Below are 19,248 nucleotides of genomic sequence, written 5' to 3'. Positions count from 1 at the left end.
GTGTCAAGCTAGTCTGGGGTGGGGTCTCATAAGCCCCTTGTGCGAGGGGAATGTGTCAAACTCCGGTCTTCGAGTTCAGCTCCAGTCAATCCAAGATTGTCTGGAAGTGTATAAATGTAATGCTTATGTGTGCACACCAGAGGGCACTCTCCCATAGCGAGTCACAGAGTGAGTCTTAGATATAAAACCTCAGCTACTTTTTATCTAAAACTACACAATCCAGAAATACCAGACTATCCTTCACCTAAATGTCAGAGCTTAAATTGGCATGTACAGATGAAATAAATGCATAAACGTATTATTTATCTCTACAGCCTTTAGGACTAGCTGTAGCTGTGCTTTCTATGCCAATACAAATAATATCAAATATTTTATATAAATGATATATACACAGTATATACAATTCATCACAATATTCCCCTAAAGTTTATTTGTTGGTATTCTTTATCTTTTAACTTTTGTTTTTGTTATGTTATGGGCTAATCGTTCCCCTCCCTGAGTAATGGACCTGAAGTCTACATTTTCCTGCAGCTATGGCGGATGATGTGATTGATGTGAATAGTTGAGCTATTACCTCCACACCCAAGATATAGCCTATATTTGGAATAAATTAACTGTCTGGATTTAATTGAATACTATATTGTACAGTGTCTAGTCTAGCAGCCTACTGGAAATATTATGTGCATAGTGTATCTGACTGTTTGGTCTGTGTGCCATGACAACCTTGCATGCGCACACAATAACACAACACAACAGTCCACACAGATAACACAAGCAAACATAATAATAATAATAAGATCTTAACGGCACAACAGTAAAACGAATACAACAAGGAACACAATTCAATGTTTGCAAACCTCCCATTTGAGGATCATATCTCTCAATGATGTCTGTTCTTTGGTCTTTCAGAAGCTCTGTGTAAACGACAACTGAAGTCTAATCTGACAACGAAGCTTTTGCTTTTGTCCGAGTGGATCGCACCCGAGGGACAAAAAACACTTCTGCATCAGATCTACACTGAGGTTTACATCACAAAGGGAGGCTGTGGAGAGGTCAATAAAGAACATGAGGTCAGACAGATTGAAACAGCTTCCAGGACACCAGCCGGTCCAGAAACGTCAATCAAAAGTGAAAACATCTTTAAAGCATTACCTGGAGACACTGAACCAGTCAGAACAGTGATGACGAAGGGAGTGGCTGGCATTGGTAAAACAATTCAAACTCAGATGTATGCTCTGGACTGGGCAGAAGATAAAACCAACCAGGATATCCACTTTGTGTTTCCATTCACTTTCCGAGAGCTGAATTTGGAGAAGATGTGTCCAAGTGTACAAGAGTACAGCTTGGAGGAACTTCTTCATAAATATTTTAGTGAAACCAAGAATGTCGGAATCTGCATCTTCGACGAGCCCAGCGTTGTGTTCATTCTTGATGGGCTAGATGAATTTCGGCCTCCTCTAGACTTCCGGAACACTGTGAAATGGACGGATCCCAAAAAGCCAACGACATTGGACGTGCTCTTGACAAACCTCATCAAGCGAAATCTACTTCCAAAAGTTAAAATCTGGATAACCACACGACCTGCAGCAGCTGACCTGATCCCTTCTGAGTATGTTGACAGGTATACAGAAATAAAAGGGTTCAATGATCCTCAAAAGAAGATTTACTTCTTCAAGAGATTCAGTGATGAACAGCAAGCCAGTGAAATCTACTCACACATCAAGACATCACGAAGCCTACACATCATGTGCCACATCCCAGTCTTCTGTTGGATCACTGCCAAAGTTCTGGAGGAACTGCTGAGCGCAGAGGAGAAAGGACCACTGCCAAAGACCCAGACTACCATGTACATCCACTTCTTGCTGGTTCAGTCCATACAGAAGAATGCCAAGTATCTAGACCTAATTCAGAAACATCCTGACAGGAATCCAGATTATGCCATTCTGTCTCTGGGGAAACTGGCTTTTGAACAGCTGAAGAAAGGCCAACTGATATTCTATGAAGAAGACCTGACAGCGTCTGGCATTGATATCGGAGACGCCGCATTGTACTCAGAAGTATTCACACAGTTGTTTGGAAAGGTGCGTGGAATGTACAAGAACAAGGTGTTCTCCTTTGTCCATCTGAGCATTCAGGAATTTCTCGCTGCCCTCCATGTCTTCATCACTTTCATCAACACTGGTGACAACCTACTCTCAACCTCCAAGCGGTACAAGTTATTTGGAAGGTTTTACAAATCCAGGATTCATCACCTCTACCAAAGTGCTGTAAACAAGGCCGTACAGAGTCCAAATGGACATCTGGACTTGTTCCTGCGTTTCCTGCTGGGCCTCTCTTTGGACACCAATCAGGCACTCCTACAGAGTCTGCTGACAAAGAAAGGACAAAGCTTCCAAACCAATAATAAAACCATCAAATACATCAAGGAGAAGATCAGAGAGAATCCATCTCCAGAGAGAAGCATCAATCTGTTCCACTGTCTGAATGAGCTTAATGATCATTCTCTAGAGGAGAACATCCAACAATACATGACATCAGGAAGTCTCTCCACAGACAAGCTCTCTCCTGCTCAGTGGTCAGCTCTGGTCTTCATGTTGCTGTCTTCAGAAAAGGAGCTGGACGTGTTTGACCTGAAGAAATACTGTGCTTCAGAGGAAACTCTTCTAAACCTGCTGCCCATCCTCAAAGCCTCGAATAAAGCTCTGTAGGTTCACTGATAACTAGATATATTTCATACATTTTATGATCTTTCTTTAACAGAAAATCGAATAAAAAATCTATTACCACTTATGTTTCTCCAGGCTGAGTGGTTGTAACCTGACAGAGAGTTGCTGTCAGGAGTTGTCGTCAACTCTCAGCTCCAGCTCTAGTCTGAGAGAAGTGGACTTGAGCAACAATGACCTGCAGAATTCTGGCGTAAACCTTCTGGCTGTGGGACTGGGGAGTCCACACTGCATGTTGGAAACTCTTAAGTCAGTATGCCTGAAACTGTGTTTAACTGTTTTAAATAAAACCTAATATGTATCTAAATTCAATGGAACATAATGTAACATTATGAAACTTCTCTGTATGTTTGTGTGTGTGTGGGGGGGGGGAACAGATAACTAGATATATTTCATACATTTTATGATCTTTCTTTAACAGAAAATCGAATAAAAAATCTATTACCACTTATGTTTCTCCAGGCTGAGTGGTTGTAACCTGTCAGAGAGTTGCTGTCAGGAGTTGTCGTCAACTCTCAGCTCAAGCTCTAGTCTGAGAGAAGTGGACTTGAGCAACAATGACCTGCAGGATTCTGGCGTAAACCTTCTGGCTGTGGGACTGGGGAGTCCACACTGCATGTTGGAAACTCTGAAGTCAGTATGCCTGAAACTGTGTTTAACTGTTTTAAATAAAACCTAATATGTATCTAAATTCAATGGAACATAATGTAACATTATGAAACTTCTCTGTGTGTGTGTGTGTGGGGGGGGGGGGGGGGGGGTGTGCATGTGTGTGTGCGTGCGTGCGTGTGTGTGTGTGTGTGTGTGTGTGTGTGTGTGTGTGTGTGTGTGTGTGTGTGTGTGTGTGTGTATGTGTGTGTGTGTGTGTGTGTGTGTGTGTAGTTTGTCAGGATGTCTCATCACAGAGAAAGGCTGTTCTTCTCTCACCTCAGCTCTGCGCTCCAACCCTTCCCATTTGAGAGAGCTGAACTTGACCTTCAATCATCCAGGAGGATCAGGAGAAGCGTTGCTCTCTGCTGTTGTGAATGATCCACACTATAGACTGGACACTCTGAGGTATGAGAGACTTGGTCTGTGTGTGAATGTTCATAGTGTCTCCTGTCTACTCAGACCATGTGTAAACACCAGGCATCACATAGAAATGAGTAGGCAATTCAACTTTGGCAGCGGAAGGATGTTTGTGAGAAAAGACGAACAATCACTCAATCAACCTTTATTTGTCACATACAATTTTAATCAGTATTTTCAACTACAATGCAGTGAAATGTATACAGGTCAGCCCAAACATATAGTGAGCAATAAAACAAGGACAAGATCAACCTAAAAAATAAAAATCAAGCGCTTAGGAGCATGTTGCTCCATTTTCAGTCTGAAATAATACATACAAATGTCCATTTTAGATGTCCATATATATACTGTATAATAGTCATGTCCATGTAAAGGGAGGGCATCAAGAGATGCAGAACTCACACAGACAGAGATTCTGTGCATTTATACATACTAGAGGTTCATGTGCATGTATACATACTAGAGGTTCATGTGCATGTATACATACAAGAGGTTCATGTGCATGTATACATACTAGAGGTTCATGTGCATGTATACATACTAGAGGTTCATGTGCATTTATACATACTAGAGGTTCATGTGCATTTATACATTCTAGAGGATCAGGCCACTACGCAGCCCTCACACCTACACCACACTGCTGATCTGACTACATGAGATCTCTTTATCTGTCTGTCCTTGTCCCTTTTATTCCCATTCATGGAGATCCCTGATGTCATCAGTATATGCCCATATATGACTGGCCCCGTTTTGTGCCCATATATGGAGCTGATAACATGACGACAAATTGAGGTACACAGTCCATATGTGGGCGTAGCTTCATTGGGAACTCCTTATATGGTTATCTGATGTCAGAGGTCAATCCGCCCGTCGACCGTCCGGCTGGTTCACCGGTCCAACCCTTAAGACAATTTCAATATAGGATAAATACCCAAATCAATCAATATCAGTACACTGAACGTTAGACGGTACAATCTTTCACCCACAGCCTCCAAATAATTTAGGTTTTAGAGTATGATGTCAGTCATTGTTTATATTATCATAGAGAATATTCAGGCCTGTCTTTGTCTCTCCTCCAACTCCAGTGTGGACCATGGTGGAGAGAACATGCTGACACCAGGACTGAAGAAGTGTAAGTATATTCTGTTTTACTCATTCAATCAAAGCAGCAGCACATGCAGCTATTTAGAACAGTGGTTCTCAAAGTGGGGTCCGGGGACCCCCATGGGCCCTTGGGGGGATTCCATGGGGTCCCCAGCTAAATATGTTAATACAGCATCACAATACATTTTTATCCATATGCGTTGGCTATTCAAAGATAGCAAATATACAAGCTCACAGAACATCAAAACACGAAAAAATACATTCATGAATAAATAAAATAAAGTGTTGGAAAATTGTATTGAATAATGTAACATTTCTTAACACAAACCTCTTCAGATGGGGGTCTTTGGCCATATATATATATATATATATATACATATATACATTTGGGGGTCCTTGACACGAAAAAGAGAAGCACTGATTTAGATGAGCAGATCATATACACAGAAACATGTGACATTCACTCATTCATTCATCCTACTCTGAATTAAGATGATAATAACCATAATTTATAGGTTAATACAGTATGTGATGATAACAAAAACACATCTCTAAGCACAAGACTGGCAGTGACTGTCATTTTATGTCATCATGGGCATGATGTGCCCTCTAGCTGTCACCTGTGGGCATTACAGTCCATCTGTTACCATTCAAAGCAGAGGATGGTTTGGTACAGTAATGTGAGGTGAAATATTAGCCTGGGTAGACAGTGAATGTAAACGCATTCTGTATGTCTACATTCAATTAACACAGTGAATATAAATGCTTACTGTATGTCTACATTCAATTAACACAGTGAATATAAATGCATACTGGATGTCTACATTTAATTAACACAGTGAATATAAATGCATGCTGTATGTTTATTCAATTAACACAGTGAATATAAATGCATACTGTATGTCTACATTCAATTAACACAGTGAATATTGATTGATTGATTGATTGATTGATTGATTGATTGATTGATTGATTCCTTTATTTATTCTCGAAAAGAGCATTGAGGTTCACCCTCATTTGCAATGCTGACTAGATTACATACACAAACATCAACAATTAGCATACAGATATAAAACAACAACAAAACAGAATGAAACTTCATAGAGAATTAGTAAGTTAAAAACAATTTCATGCTGAGGTAGGGAGATCTAAGAGCATGTTATTAAATTGTCCATAGGATATTGGAGCATACATTTTTAGACGAGTTGATAATAACTATGAAAATATAAATTAGTATAATTTATATATAAATATATATAAATTAACCCTTTAAGACCTGGAATGCATGTCACTTTAGATTTTAACCGCTTTAACCATTTCTTTATTTAATATTAACATAAAGCAGATGGCCTATACGCACACGCGTGCACACACATTTTAGTTCTTTATTTGAATCCACAAATTACAATTAATTTTACAAGGAAACAAATGGAACAGGTTGATAGTTCATGGACATCTAAGGATAAACATGACACCTTCTTCTCCACACAGACAAGCTGCCTATAACTGGCCTTGGCCTTTGTCATGCCAGCTATTGTTAGGCCACTACTGGTAAATTTATGTACGTGGCCCAGGCTTCCAAATATGAGTATTGAAAATCTGCATCTGTACCCAAAGTCTGTTATGATTCTAAGTAATGGTTGGTACTTATCTTGGAAAACCTGGTACATGTACAGATCAAAAGCACATCCCACCTCCAGAATCTCCTTCTGACTGTTGTCAACAAAATGTCTAGTGTATTTGGGATGCCAGCATCACAAGCACAACATCACAAGCACAACCAAACCAATCCGGTAGCACTCATATGATCTGTTGTCCCAAATCATATTCATTATTATTGAATGCCGTAAATGTAATCAAACATGTAATCAATAACGAAAACAATGACCAAATATGTTCGTCAACGGCTCTCAACGCAAATTTTTCAAATGACGAAAACTAGACTATAGTAAGGGAAACATAATAAAATCTGCGAACTAAATCGTTACCAAGAAATTTCTTCACCAATGTGTTTCTAAAGGTGTGTAATAATATGTACTAAAAGGTTGAAATTCAACTCCCGGGGGAAACTTCATAAAAAACTGATGAAAGTTTGTGTCCCATTAACTTTATTATACAGGAAAAAAACACAGAAAATAAATCTGCTTTAAGTAGCATGTGAGGGGTCAAACTAGGGGATTGTCGTGATGCTGAATCCATTGCAAGCATTTATTTTGCACGAAAAACATTCCGTGGGCTACAAATGACCCCCACAAAATAATGAAAAGTGATGACTCATCACTAAACCATCGTTTTGTGGGGCTGTTTTTAGCCCAAGGAAGGTTTTTTGTGCAAAACAAATGCTTGCAATGAATTCAGCATCATGAAAAACCCCTAGTTTGACCCCTCACATGCTACTTAAAGCAGATTTCTTTTCTGTGTTTTTTTCCAGTATAGTAAAGTTAATGGAACACAAACACAAATATGAGGTTTCCCCCGGGAGTTGAATTTCAACCTTTTAGTACATATTATTACACACCTTTAGAAACACATTGGTGAAGACATTTCTTGGTAACGATTTACTTCGCAGATTGGTCAAATATCTTATAAAATCCCCTTACTACTAGACGAGATGAAAACCCACGTGAATGACGGCCGGGCTACACCAGAAAAGGCGCACGCACACGTGCGCTGTCTGTGCGTGTGCCTAAAGCCCCTGGCTACACCAAGGAGGGAGTATACAGTATGTGCGGAAGACCAGATAGTCTGTGTATATAACGCATACGCGTGCGCAAAAAATTGAAACAATCCTACTTTTAGGGAATGTGTATCAGTGGTTCGCGCTATCCATGAGCCTGGTGTAGCCGGCTGAATTCCAAAACGCGCATACTCGTGCACGGCCCGCATACGCACTGACGCGCGTAAAAAGGCTTGGTGTAGCCCGGCCGTAAACAATGACTGGGACTAAATTATTATGCAATATTGTTGCTGATTAAAGACGAGACGAAAGTGTAGTTAACTAAATAAAGACTGGGCTAAAATCTGTCTTCATTTTAGTTGACGAAAAAAGGACAAGACAAAATATTTTATATTATATTATGTTCTTTTCACGGTTTCCTGTGATCACAGTCTTTTTACAAACAGCTGCTGCTTTCTGACTGGCACATGCACACACTTGCACGCGCACCCACACGCGCGCGCGCGCGCACGCACACACACACACATACACACACTTGAGTTAAATGGACAGTCTGAGTCGTGGAAGTGTTTGCAACATGCTCCAATGTTATCAAGCTAGTGTCCGACACGTGACAAAATAAAGAAATAATAACACTTAAAGAACTAGTTGATGTGATGGAAATAATCCCCCTGACGGCCGGACTACACCCAAAAATGTGCGCATACGCGCGTACTGTCCGTGAAGACGCTTGCATATGCGTAAACGCTCCAGGCTATACCAAGGAGGGAGTATATGTGAGGAAGACCAGATAGTCTGTGTACAAAACGCATACGCGTGCTTAAAAAATAAAACCGATCCTATTTTTAGGGAATACGTATCCGTGGTTCATGCTATCCGTATGCCTGGTGTAGCCGGCTGAATTAATATACATTGGATCTATCCAAAACGCGCATACGCGCGCACAACCCGCATACGCATGCATACGCACTGACGCGCGCAAAACGGCTTGGTGTAGCCTGGCCATTAGGCTTTTTGATTTGTCTTCACACTGTCCACAGCATGTGGAGAGGGAAAGGAAAGTGTAGTTCTTGATGTTTACATTTAGCAAAAAGATTACCTGTGGAAACCTGATAAAAACAAAACGGACAAATAAAAAAATAAAAATGTTGCGGACCCGCACACTCTGCGCGCGTGCATGTGCTTGAAGAACCCAGCCCAGCCCCCCTGCTGTAAATGACACACTGTGTGTGTGTGTGTCGGTCGGTCTGATGCGTGTCGCGCTAGATGGGCTGCAGGCAATTCTCCATTAATGAATGGCATGTGTGCGCTCACACACACAACACGCGGTCTGTCTGAATGAGCTTTTACACTTATATATAATCGCGGCCACGGGTAGTGGGTCGGTCCACGGATCTGATTCATGACAGGCGGGGCGGACGCAGGTTGTCAAAATTGGACCCGTGCAGGCAATGCTGTGGGAGGGTAATGCGTGCAGGAATGTAGTGTGCGTGCGTGCGTGCGTGCGTGCGTGCGTGCGTGCGTGCGTGCGTGTGTGTGTGTGCATGCGTGTGCGTGTGCGTGTGTGTGTGTGTGTGTTGCACCTACTGGATTGGTGGTTCTGACCAGGTGTTTAGTAATGTTGAGAAGCACCCAGCTGCAGTCTCGCACTTTAAAATACCGGAAATGCGTTTTGTTTATTACTAAAATGCATGCATTATCTTAGGCGTATATAAATATCTAATTTGAAACAAGCCTTAGGCTTACTTGGGCGTATCCTTTTAGTTGACCTTGTACCAGTGAACGCTATGCAAACTTCTAATAAAATAAGGAGGCGAGGAGGAGAGGAGAGGAGAGGAGAGGAGAGGAGAGGAGAGGAGAGTATAATACACACACACAAACACCCCCCCCCCCCACCTCCCCTCTGTTGTTGTTGTTGTTGTTGTTGTTGTTATTATTATTATGTGTGATTGTTAACAGGTGTTGTATTGTGTGTTGTTCTTCCCATCAGATGTGTGTGAACTCACACTGGATCCAAACACAGCAGCCAGATACCTCTCTCTGAACAACAAGAAGGTGACAGATGTGGGAGTGGATCAGAAGTATCCTCGTCATGCAGACAGATTTGAGACCTGCCAGCAGGTGATGTGTAGAGAGAGTCTGACTGGACGCTGTTACTGGGAGGTGGAGTACAGTGGTTATGTTTCTATAGCAGTGTCATATAGAGGTATCAACAGACAGGGTGATGACAGTTGGTTTGGATTCAATAGCAAATCATGGAGTCTGGAATGTAATGGTGATGATAACAGGTACACTGTGCGTCACAATAAGAAGGACACTGTCCTCCCTGTGCGTCTCTACTCCAACAGAGTAGCAGTGTATGTAGACTGTCCTGCCGGCACTGTGTCCTTCTACACAGTGTCCTCTGACACACTGACACACCTGTACACCTTCCAGTCCTCATTCACTGGACCTCTCTATGCTGGGTTCAGGTGCTGGGGGGGGTGGGGCTCCTCAGTGTCTCTGTGTGTCTGATAGAGGAGGAGGAGGAGGAGCTATAATGTATATAATGTATAATGTACAGTAGCAGCTTGTGGTTCCTCTGTGTGTGTGTGTGTGTGTGTGTGTGTGTGTGTGTGTGTGTGTGTGTGTGTGTGTGTGTGTGTGTGTGTGTGTGTGTGTGTGTGTGTGTATCCGGGTGAGTGTGTGTGTGTGTATCCGGGTGAGTGTGTTTGTGCATGTGTGTTTGTGTGAGTGTGTGCATGTGTACCTGCATGGGTACCTGGACGCACAGACATGGACACGCGTGCACACACACACAAATGCATACACACGCACATGCACGCAAGCACGCACTCACGCATGCACGCATGCACGCACACACGCACACACACACACACACACACACACACACACACACACACACACACACACACACACACACACACACACACACACACACACAGAGAGAGGCTCCTCAGAGTGTGTAGAAGAAGAAGCAGTTGAAGGGGGACAAAAGATCTACAAGCTCACAACATGTTGTGTGGCGTGTTGTAAATCTGCAGTTTTCACTTTATTCAGCTTTTATATTTCATTTAATCTGAATTGAAGTTAGACTAACTATATTTTCTATGCGTATTGTTTTGAACACATTTTGTAAATGAAAAGTGTTTAGTTTTAGGACAGTGTTTGAACTGTGTTGTAAAACTGTGGTTCTCATTTCAACGACCCCCATTAGGCCATCAGACCCCCATAACTCTGAGAGTGTACAAATGGAAACAAATGAACCCTTACGGGTCCATTTGGTTCCATTTGTACCCTCTCAGAGTTACAGACCTGTAAGGGTCCATTTGGTTCACAACTATTGTTTTGCTGGGGACCCCCTGCAACCCCCTCAAGGACCCCTGGGGGTCCCCGGACCCCACTTTGAGAATCCCTGTTATAAAAGACACTATGGAGTAATGTAATACAGAAAAAAAGCTGTTTTATTAAAATAATAAATACATAATAAATTACAATATTATTTGCTTTGTCTTCATTGTTTAAGTGTTTCCAGTGGTGTAAGAAGTAGTCAGATTGTTGTTGTTGTAACTTAAAGAGGTTTTTCACTTTAAAACTATTCTGGTCTCATTTTAACATCTACTCAGGCTATTGTGTTTCACCCCAGACAGTTTTTAAGTTGATTCAATATTTAGAGTTGATTCATTTGATCAGACACGCCCCTCCTACATTTAGAGGATGTGTTTTTGGATCTGCTATTTTTACTTTTTTATTTTGTTCTTTGGGAATCTTGGGGAAAACTTTCCCCCTATAATAACATGCCTAAAATATCTAGATAGATTGTTAATCGATTATCTTATTAAATTATCATTAATCTTTAGTGTTTGACATGACAGAAAACAAACAGGGGTGTCACACCAAATAATGGGCCCTGGGTACAAGGATTCACTCCAGGGCCCCCCGTGAATGTTCTTCATAGGGGGAGGGGGTTTAACCCATTTAGACTGGAAATGCATTATTACGCGTTGTTTTGTGCTTTAACTATTGAAAAAGAGCAGATCTACAAGCTCACAGCGCGGCACTGAGTGCCGCGCTGCGAGCTTGTAGATCTGCAATTTTTTTTTTTTAAATCTGGTACATTTGTATAAGTCTTTTTTGAAAAACCTATGTTTTTACCGGTATGTCAGTGGTGCTCAGACTTTTTCATGTGAAGGACCCCCAAAATTATATGTATTTGGCCACGGACCCCCATCTCAAAATATTTAGATCCAGAGACGCCGCAGAAGCAAAATTTGAGTTACAAAAGTTTGCTTAAAAAATACATATATTCAAAGATTTGCACACATTTTCACAACATTTCAAAAATAGCAGATCTACAAGCTCGCAGCTTGTAGATCGCAGCTTGTAGATTTTTTTTTTCACCATCGTTCCCCCCAGGATAAACACTTAAACCCTCAAGTGTTCAGGTGGTTAAATATAATGTGTGAGCCTCACAGTTACTGAATGTTCACTTTCACAATTCCACAATTCCCGACCTCCCTGAACACAGCAGACAGGATATTATCCTGCTATGCCACACATCATGAATTGCTCGTGTTTAGTGATTTAAGGCCACTTTCTTGTTTCATGTAAATACGTATACATTCATGAACGGCACGCACACAAAATCTTGAAAGTTTTATTTTATATTAAATATATTACAATACTGAATGATTGAGAAAGAGAGAAAATAAATGTGGGCGTTGGGTTTTTGCATGGTCAGTCTATGTACAGCATCCATCCAAAAGAAAAAGACACAAACTACAGTGTGGAGACGGACTGGGAACCAGAGTGATGTATATGTACCTGTTAAGACTACAGTCTGGACAATAGTGATGTCCATGGACCTGTTAAGACTACAGTCTGGACAATAGTGATGTCCATGGACCTGTTAAGACTACAGTCTGGACAATAGTGATGTCCATGGACCTGTTAAGACTACAGTCTGGACAATAGTGATGTCCATGGACCTGTTAAGACTACAGTCTGGACAATAGTGATGTCCATGGACCTGTTAAGACTACAGTCTGAACAATAGTGATGTCCATGGACCTGTTAAGACTACAGTCTGGACAATAGTGATGTCCATGGACCTGTTAAGACTACAGTCTGGACAATAGTGATGTCCATGGACCTGTTAAGACTACAGTCTGGACAATAGTGATGTCCATGGACCTGTTAAGACTACAGTCTGGACAATAGTGATGTCCATGGCCTGTTAAGACTACAGTCTGGACAATAGTGATGTCCATGGACCTGTTAAGACTACAGTCTGGACAATAGTGATGTCCATGGCCTGTTAAGACTACAGTCTGGACAATAGTGATGTCCATGGACCTGTTAAGACTACAGTCTGGACAATAGTGATGTCCATGGACCTGTTAAGACTACAGTCTGGACAATAGTGATGTCCATGGACCTGTTAAGAGCAGTGTGGCTCAGCCAGCTGAACTGGACTCAATGTACAATACTACATATGAGATATGGAACTGAGATTTCAGTTCATTGTTAAATACAAATGAGTCTAGTGCAGGGGTCTTCAACAGGGGGTCCGGGACCCCTAGGGGGTCCTCAGAGTTACTACAGGGGGGCCGCCAAATATTTGTGATAGGATCAAACAACTTTAACCCTCACATCCCTATTCTAAAGAGAAAATAGCAGATCTACAAGCTCACAACGCCTCGCAGCGCGAGGCGTTGAGAGCTTGTAGATCGGCTATTTTCGGCATATAGGTTTGGTGTAGAGGTAAAAAAGAGTGTACCAAAAACAGAGTGAAAGGTCAAGTTAACACGAATCCGACATAGACTGATGACAGTGCTGTCAAACAAGTCTATGAATCTATCTATGAAATCGATGAAAATCTGCAACACCCATTTATACAACATGTAGAGGGGGTCCCTGCTTCATCTCTCTCTCAGCTAAGGGGTCCTTGGCCTGAAAACGTTGAAGACCCCTGGTCTAGTGTTAACCACCGGTCAGTGACATGGTGAAAATGAAATGCTATAGCATGGCCAGCAGCCTTCACAAGAAGATATTGATTTAAAATGAAACGTTACATCCAAATCAAATGAAGTCCAAGACTGTCTTGGATATGTGGAGAAATCTTGGAGGCTCCTCACTGGCAGGTGAGTCAACAGGGACCAACAGCAGTGACAAACACTGGGAGGAATGAATTGGCATAAGGTCTAAATTGGGATAAGGAATGGCTTACAAAGTTATTGGCTACATTACATTTGGAGGGGGGAAAGATGTATCACATGAACCCATGAACACATTCCACTTACTGGGGACAAGACAGTAGGACAGTTAGGTGTGATGTTTACCAGGTATCTCTGGAGAAGAAATATGTCATATCAAGGACTGACACTTAAAAGGAGTAGTTCACCCCCAAAATGACTTTCTTTCTATTGGTTACTCATGCCATGAAGACTTGAGTTCAATAATATTTTTAGTTTTTTGTCGTATTCCTAAGACAGTAATTCAATTACAATAAATGTACCCCCATTGATTCCGGATAGGGACACAAATGCATTTGGGTCCCCATCCGGAATCAATGGGGGTAAATTTACAATAATATATTTTTTTTTTCTAGGAGTGCGACAAAAAAATATTATTGAAATCAAGTCTCCATGGCATGAATAATCAATAGAAAAAAAGTCATTTTGGGGGTGAACTACTCCTTTAAACTAAATGTAATTTAAGGGGTAAAGGTCCACAGGTAAAATATGGTTCTGGTGTGAATCTCAGAAAAACACTCGTTTATATGCAATTTCATGAAATGAATGTAATCTGCTAAGAAAAGACAAATAATTGATCAAAAAATCTCAACTTTAGCTGTGATTTGAGAAAGTGTGAAGGAGTGTTTTATGGAGGAGAGCTCTGTGTCTGATGATTTGTCACACTGACCAGCATGGAGACACCGCACGTGTTACGTCCTCCTGGTGAAACTCCTCACTGAGTAAAAAGGTGTCTGGTGGAGACTCCATGTGTTTCACACATGAGGTTGAAAAAATGTTTTTTTTTTCAACAAAAAAGGAATCTTTTCATCAATTAACAACAATTCCAACATTTTTCAAAAAGTATTTCATGAAATAAAATAAAAATCTAATTTTCCATGAATAAATAAAACATTCAGACATTTAATATGTAGTGAAAATAGCAGATCCCCAATACTCGCGCACACTGTCTGAGCTTGTAGATCTGCTAACGTCTCGCCAAACGTCTCATTTCTCTTTTGGGTCTTGGGCTAAAAGGTTTGGGAACCACTGGTCTACTGTATACCCTCCCTGAGACCAAACAGTCAGGGCTGGCAGTGACAGAGACTTTACACACAGAGGACACTGGAAACAACTACATTGGGGACAAAATGAAAAAAGATTGACATTTGTACCAAAAATCATGGTGACACATGTGGTCCACACCTTAAACAACAACCTCCAAGTTTCTTACAGGACAGTGTGTGACACAGACAGACTCTTGGAGACATTTTGAACCGCAGTTCATTTCCACACAGTATTGAGATGTTTAAGATATTGCTCAAGAATCGTGAACACGATACTCGCTTTCCAGCTTGGACGGTGTGACTTTTACTCAGCAGTGAAAACCAAAAGCTCTGGCAGCGAGAAAAAGGCAACATCATCAGCTCACCAGGACAGATCTCTAAGGCATTTCTGCTCCATGCCGCCATAGCTGTGTCCAAGACATATACATTAGACATCACACAGATCTTCACATGCTAGAGTAAGTAGTAACAGCTGGGAATCACCCCCCAGATAAGTGTGCTTTAAACAGAAAGAACCAACTCAAAGCAGCTCCCCGCCCACACCCATCAATGCACAATTACAATAATGCACTTCATTCAATTACCATTTGAATAACTGCTGTACATAATACTGAGAGAAAAAAGACAACATTATAAAGGTACTTGAGAGTAAAAAAACAAAAGATACTTGTCATCTGGTAGCAATATTAATCTAATATTGTGAAGATCTTAGTATCTATACAGTCTTAGTGCATACAAGAACTTAAAACGAACAGGCCCACATTGAAAGGAACCAAAAAAGGCAGCTAAACCACATAAAGAGAGAGAGAGAGAGAGAGAGAGAGAGAGAGAGAGAGAGAGAGAAAGAGAGAGCCTTAAGACAGAATAGTATCTACAGATGGCTTCATTTATACTTTGTTGTTTGACACAGCCGTGCGACAAAGTATAAATTAGCCTTTAGTGTTGAATCAAGTTGTTATGGAGAATGGATCTCAGATAGATTTAAAACAAAACAAAAAGAAAGGAATGATAAACTGTGATGCTGGCATGCGCAGTCAAAAGTCTGTGCACAGCATCGTTATATCAATTCATAGATTCTCGCTCGTCTTTCAACCACTGCGGATTGATCCCATGACCAGCTGGCCTTGAACGCTGATTTATACTCAGTTGAGTGCTGGTGTCGAGCCCCGAACACAGCCGATCCGCAGGTTTGCAGATCTGCTATTTTTGTAGCACGACACGGCACACAACCAAGTGTAACTCCGGCTTTCTAGGCGTCTTGCAGTTCCGTCTGCTGTCAGTGTAGTGTGTCAGAAAAGGAATAAAGTGGCTTAACATGCTCATTTCCCCAGTAAAGAAACGCACCATTAGCAGAGGACAGACAGAAGGCCACCGTCATGCTAAACGCTCTTAAAACAGCAAGCACTGTACACTAAGGATTCATCACCTGCAAGGCTAAATGTCTGTAGCATCACAGCCAAAAAACAAACAAAAGAAGACCTATTTCAATCCCAACTTCCCAGATTCTCAGCAAACAGGGGTTTAGAGCCGCTAACTGTTGTCGCTCATCTTCACGGTGGGACTTCAGTGTCACATTCAGCTAAAGCCAGTGTCTTCTTGGTGTGCGTGTCGTGTAGCTTTCAGTGCGGGCCTCAATACATCCATAGATAGCGTCAGAGCAAACTAAAAGACATCTGGATCTAGCATCCAGGTGAGAAAGAGGTGAAACAAGGGGCATCATTCACGTCTATAGCTACACCAAAAAATAAATAGAAAACACTTCTTTCTATCCCGTCTCTGTACCGAGGGCACGGAAGGAGACGGCAAACCTACTGGACTCTTAGTTAAATAAAAGAGGAGAGAAATCACTCTCTTCATTGACAGTCAACTCCATAACATTCTTCATTAATAATACAGTGTGCCAAAAATCAACATCAACTTCTTAAATCTAATTGAAACTTTGTCAAACCACCACGTTTGCTCGACAAAAATAACATATTTCTCCAAAAATATGTTTGTGAGTGGAGTGAACATGGCGCCACACGTTTTTTATAATTGAAAATATGTTATTTTCGCCAAGAGACACGTTGTTGTGACGGACGTACTACAAATGAGCCGTCAATCAGTGGATTCATCAATGGATGGTTCAATCAATCCCAGTTGAATGTGCATACATTTCTCCCGTAGTGGCAGGAGGAAAGCAGAGACACACAGCAGGGAGGAAGAGGAGAGGAGCAACTCTTCCTCTTCAAAAAGTTACTGGAGTAAGAGAGGAAACGACCGCTTTGCCTACCCAGGATGGAGATGTGAGAGACTAGGAAAATCTTTTGTACTGGCCGCCCTTAAGCTGTACAACGAGACACATAACGGATGATTGAAAAGGACTTCCTTCCTAACTTAGACTGACGGAACTATTGCTGTATTGACTTTGACCCCTAAGGACCTTCCAGGGAGAGTGCTCATGTGCGTCTTGCAGTGACACGCTCCCTAGTTTCTTCTTCTCTGAGCTGCTCTTTTGTTTTTTGTTTTTTTTCGCACTGATTTTTGACTTTGCACTATTAGGTTGTGTTGGAGTATTCTGCTTTGTTTAACAATGTCAGTGAGATACTTGTTGCACTAACTAGCATTGACTGTTCGGTCTCTTTTTGTAAGACACTTTATGTATATATACTTATATATTATTCACCCCCTCTATTGATGCACCTTCTCTTTATTGGTACTGTACTGCTTTTTTCCCCCTCTCATCTATCTTTCTTTTCTTACTTCTCTGTAACTTTGTAAATAACTGTATACTGCTATGCTACAACTGGACAACTGAATTTCCCCCTTGGGATAATAAAGGTATCTATCTATCTATCTATCTATCTATCTATCTATCTATCTATCTATCTGTCTCATTGGCTGTCCTTGCCTGTACATATTGACACACCAACGTTAAGGGCTCAGCTCTACTAGCCTATATAGTTTATACTTAGTTGCATTGCAGGTGCCTCGCGCCAAAAACAGGCGATCTACAAGCTCTCAATTCATCACAGCGCACCGTGTTGTGAGCTTGTAGATTTCATATCATAGCTATGTCTGTGTTTGTGTCAGATGCAGAGAGTCATTGGTAAGCTCCAATCCATACTTTCATTCCCTATTGGGGATTTGATTGAACCTGCTAAAGGAAATCCCTGCTTTATATTTGGGCTTATGAGTTTCAGGATGCAGTGCTACTTGTCAACCAGTAAGTGTCCTACCAGACACATGCAGGAGGCCTCCTCCAACCACTGAGACTGCAGGACATGTTGCTGGAAATATTGCTGCTTGTTGAATTGGCCTTCCTTCCTAATGTTGTTCAACCATTGGCTCTAAAATAATCATGTCACCCCCAAATTGTCATGTATTTGTCCACTGATCTGAAAATGTTTTGTGGCATGAAAATGTTTTGTACATGATTTCTGTTAAGATTTGTATTTTATTGTATTTTTAATAGAAGCTGATAGCAGTCTTACACCACATAAATTTGCAACACATAAGCTTGTAGATCTCATTTTCAAATAGCTGATGTAGGCTATAGGGTAAAACTGGTTCACCTGATTTTGATGCTAGTCGTTTTTGGGGATCCACTGTGTGTGTCTGGGCTTGTTTCTCTAATACAATCTGGCAACACTGGTATTTGACAATCATTTCTCATTCACAAGATCAGGTCATGGGAGAAGAATGACTCAGAAACCGTTTTAATATAAATAGAGCAGTATCAGTGTGTAAGACAGCTTACAAAAAATATTATACTGAACTTCTGAGGTAGTTAACTCTACAAAAATCAGTTCAGTTAACAACAAAGTGCAATTTAAGAGTGCTTACTTAGGGTTAGTTACAATTTGTAATATTGCAGTACTGCTGACTCTACAGTCTACGACACCAGTCATCTATGATGACATCAGCACCTGTTGTCAGAGTAGGCGACATCAAGTGAATCTGTCGAGTTTTCAATTGAGTTGAACATTCATGGTCTGTGTAAATTAAGAGCCACAGCCCGGCCACATAGGCTATACATAACACTCTACTGCATAGTAGAAGGTGACTGGAATTGTGGGAAATACTGGCACAGCAGTGGAGAATGGAATGATATGATCTGTTCACAAACTGAACAATGTATCTGTGAGATGTAATGCTTCTTTTAACTTCAGTGATGAAGCTGCAGCTTTGCATTCAGCTTTGGAACTTAAACTTTTTTTATTGCTCAATGCTCTCACACTGTTGAGGTTTACATACAATGATGTCACTGCTTGCAATGCTGTGACAGCTGTATTGTAAGTGCATATGAAGATAAATAAATAATAACTTAACAGTATTTAACAACTAAGGACTTTAATCATACAGTACACTGATTTGAAATGATCCGATCTACAAGC

The 19,248-nt window shown here is 41.1% G+C and overlaps 1 protein-coding gene across 1 annotated transcript in view; it reads left to right on the top strand.

The window, feature by feature from the left end:
• The window catches only part of LOC308296346 (NACHT, LRR and PYD domains-containing protein 3-like), a gene marked incomplete at both ends in the record, with an annotated part of 52,300 nt that overhangs the window by 727 nt on the left and 32,325 nt on the right, over positions 1-19,248 (top strand). Inside the window, 6 exons of the mRNA XM_080739604.1 lie at positions 910-2,704; positions 2,802-2,972; positions 3,186-3,356; positions 3,606-3,779; positions 4,877-4,923; positions 9,563-9,693. Coding sequence (XP_080595730.1) covers positions 910-2,704; positions 2,802-2,972; positions 3,186-3,356; positions 3,606-3,779; positions 4,877-4,923; positions 9,563-9,693 — 2,489 coding nt within the window. The remainder of the gene's footprint in view (positions 1-909; positions 2,705-2,801; positions 2,973-3,185; positions 3,357-3,605; positions 3,780-4,876; positions 4,924-9,562; positions 9,694-19,248) is intronic.

This window comes from Nannobrachium achirus, assembly GCF_963921795.1.
Source record: "Nannobrachium achirus genome assembly, chromosome: 2".
Classification (NCBI taxonomy): Eukaryota; Metazoa; Chordata; class Actinopteri; order Myctophiformes; family Myctophidae; genus Nannobrachium; species Nannobrachium achirus.
Note: the sequence above shows the minus strand (reverse complement) of the source record. Positions and strands in the feature narration are given on the sequence as shown.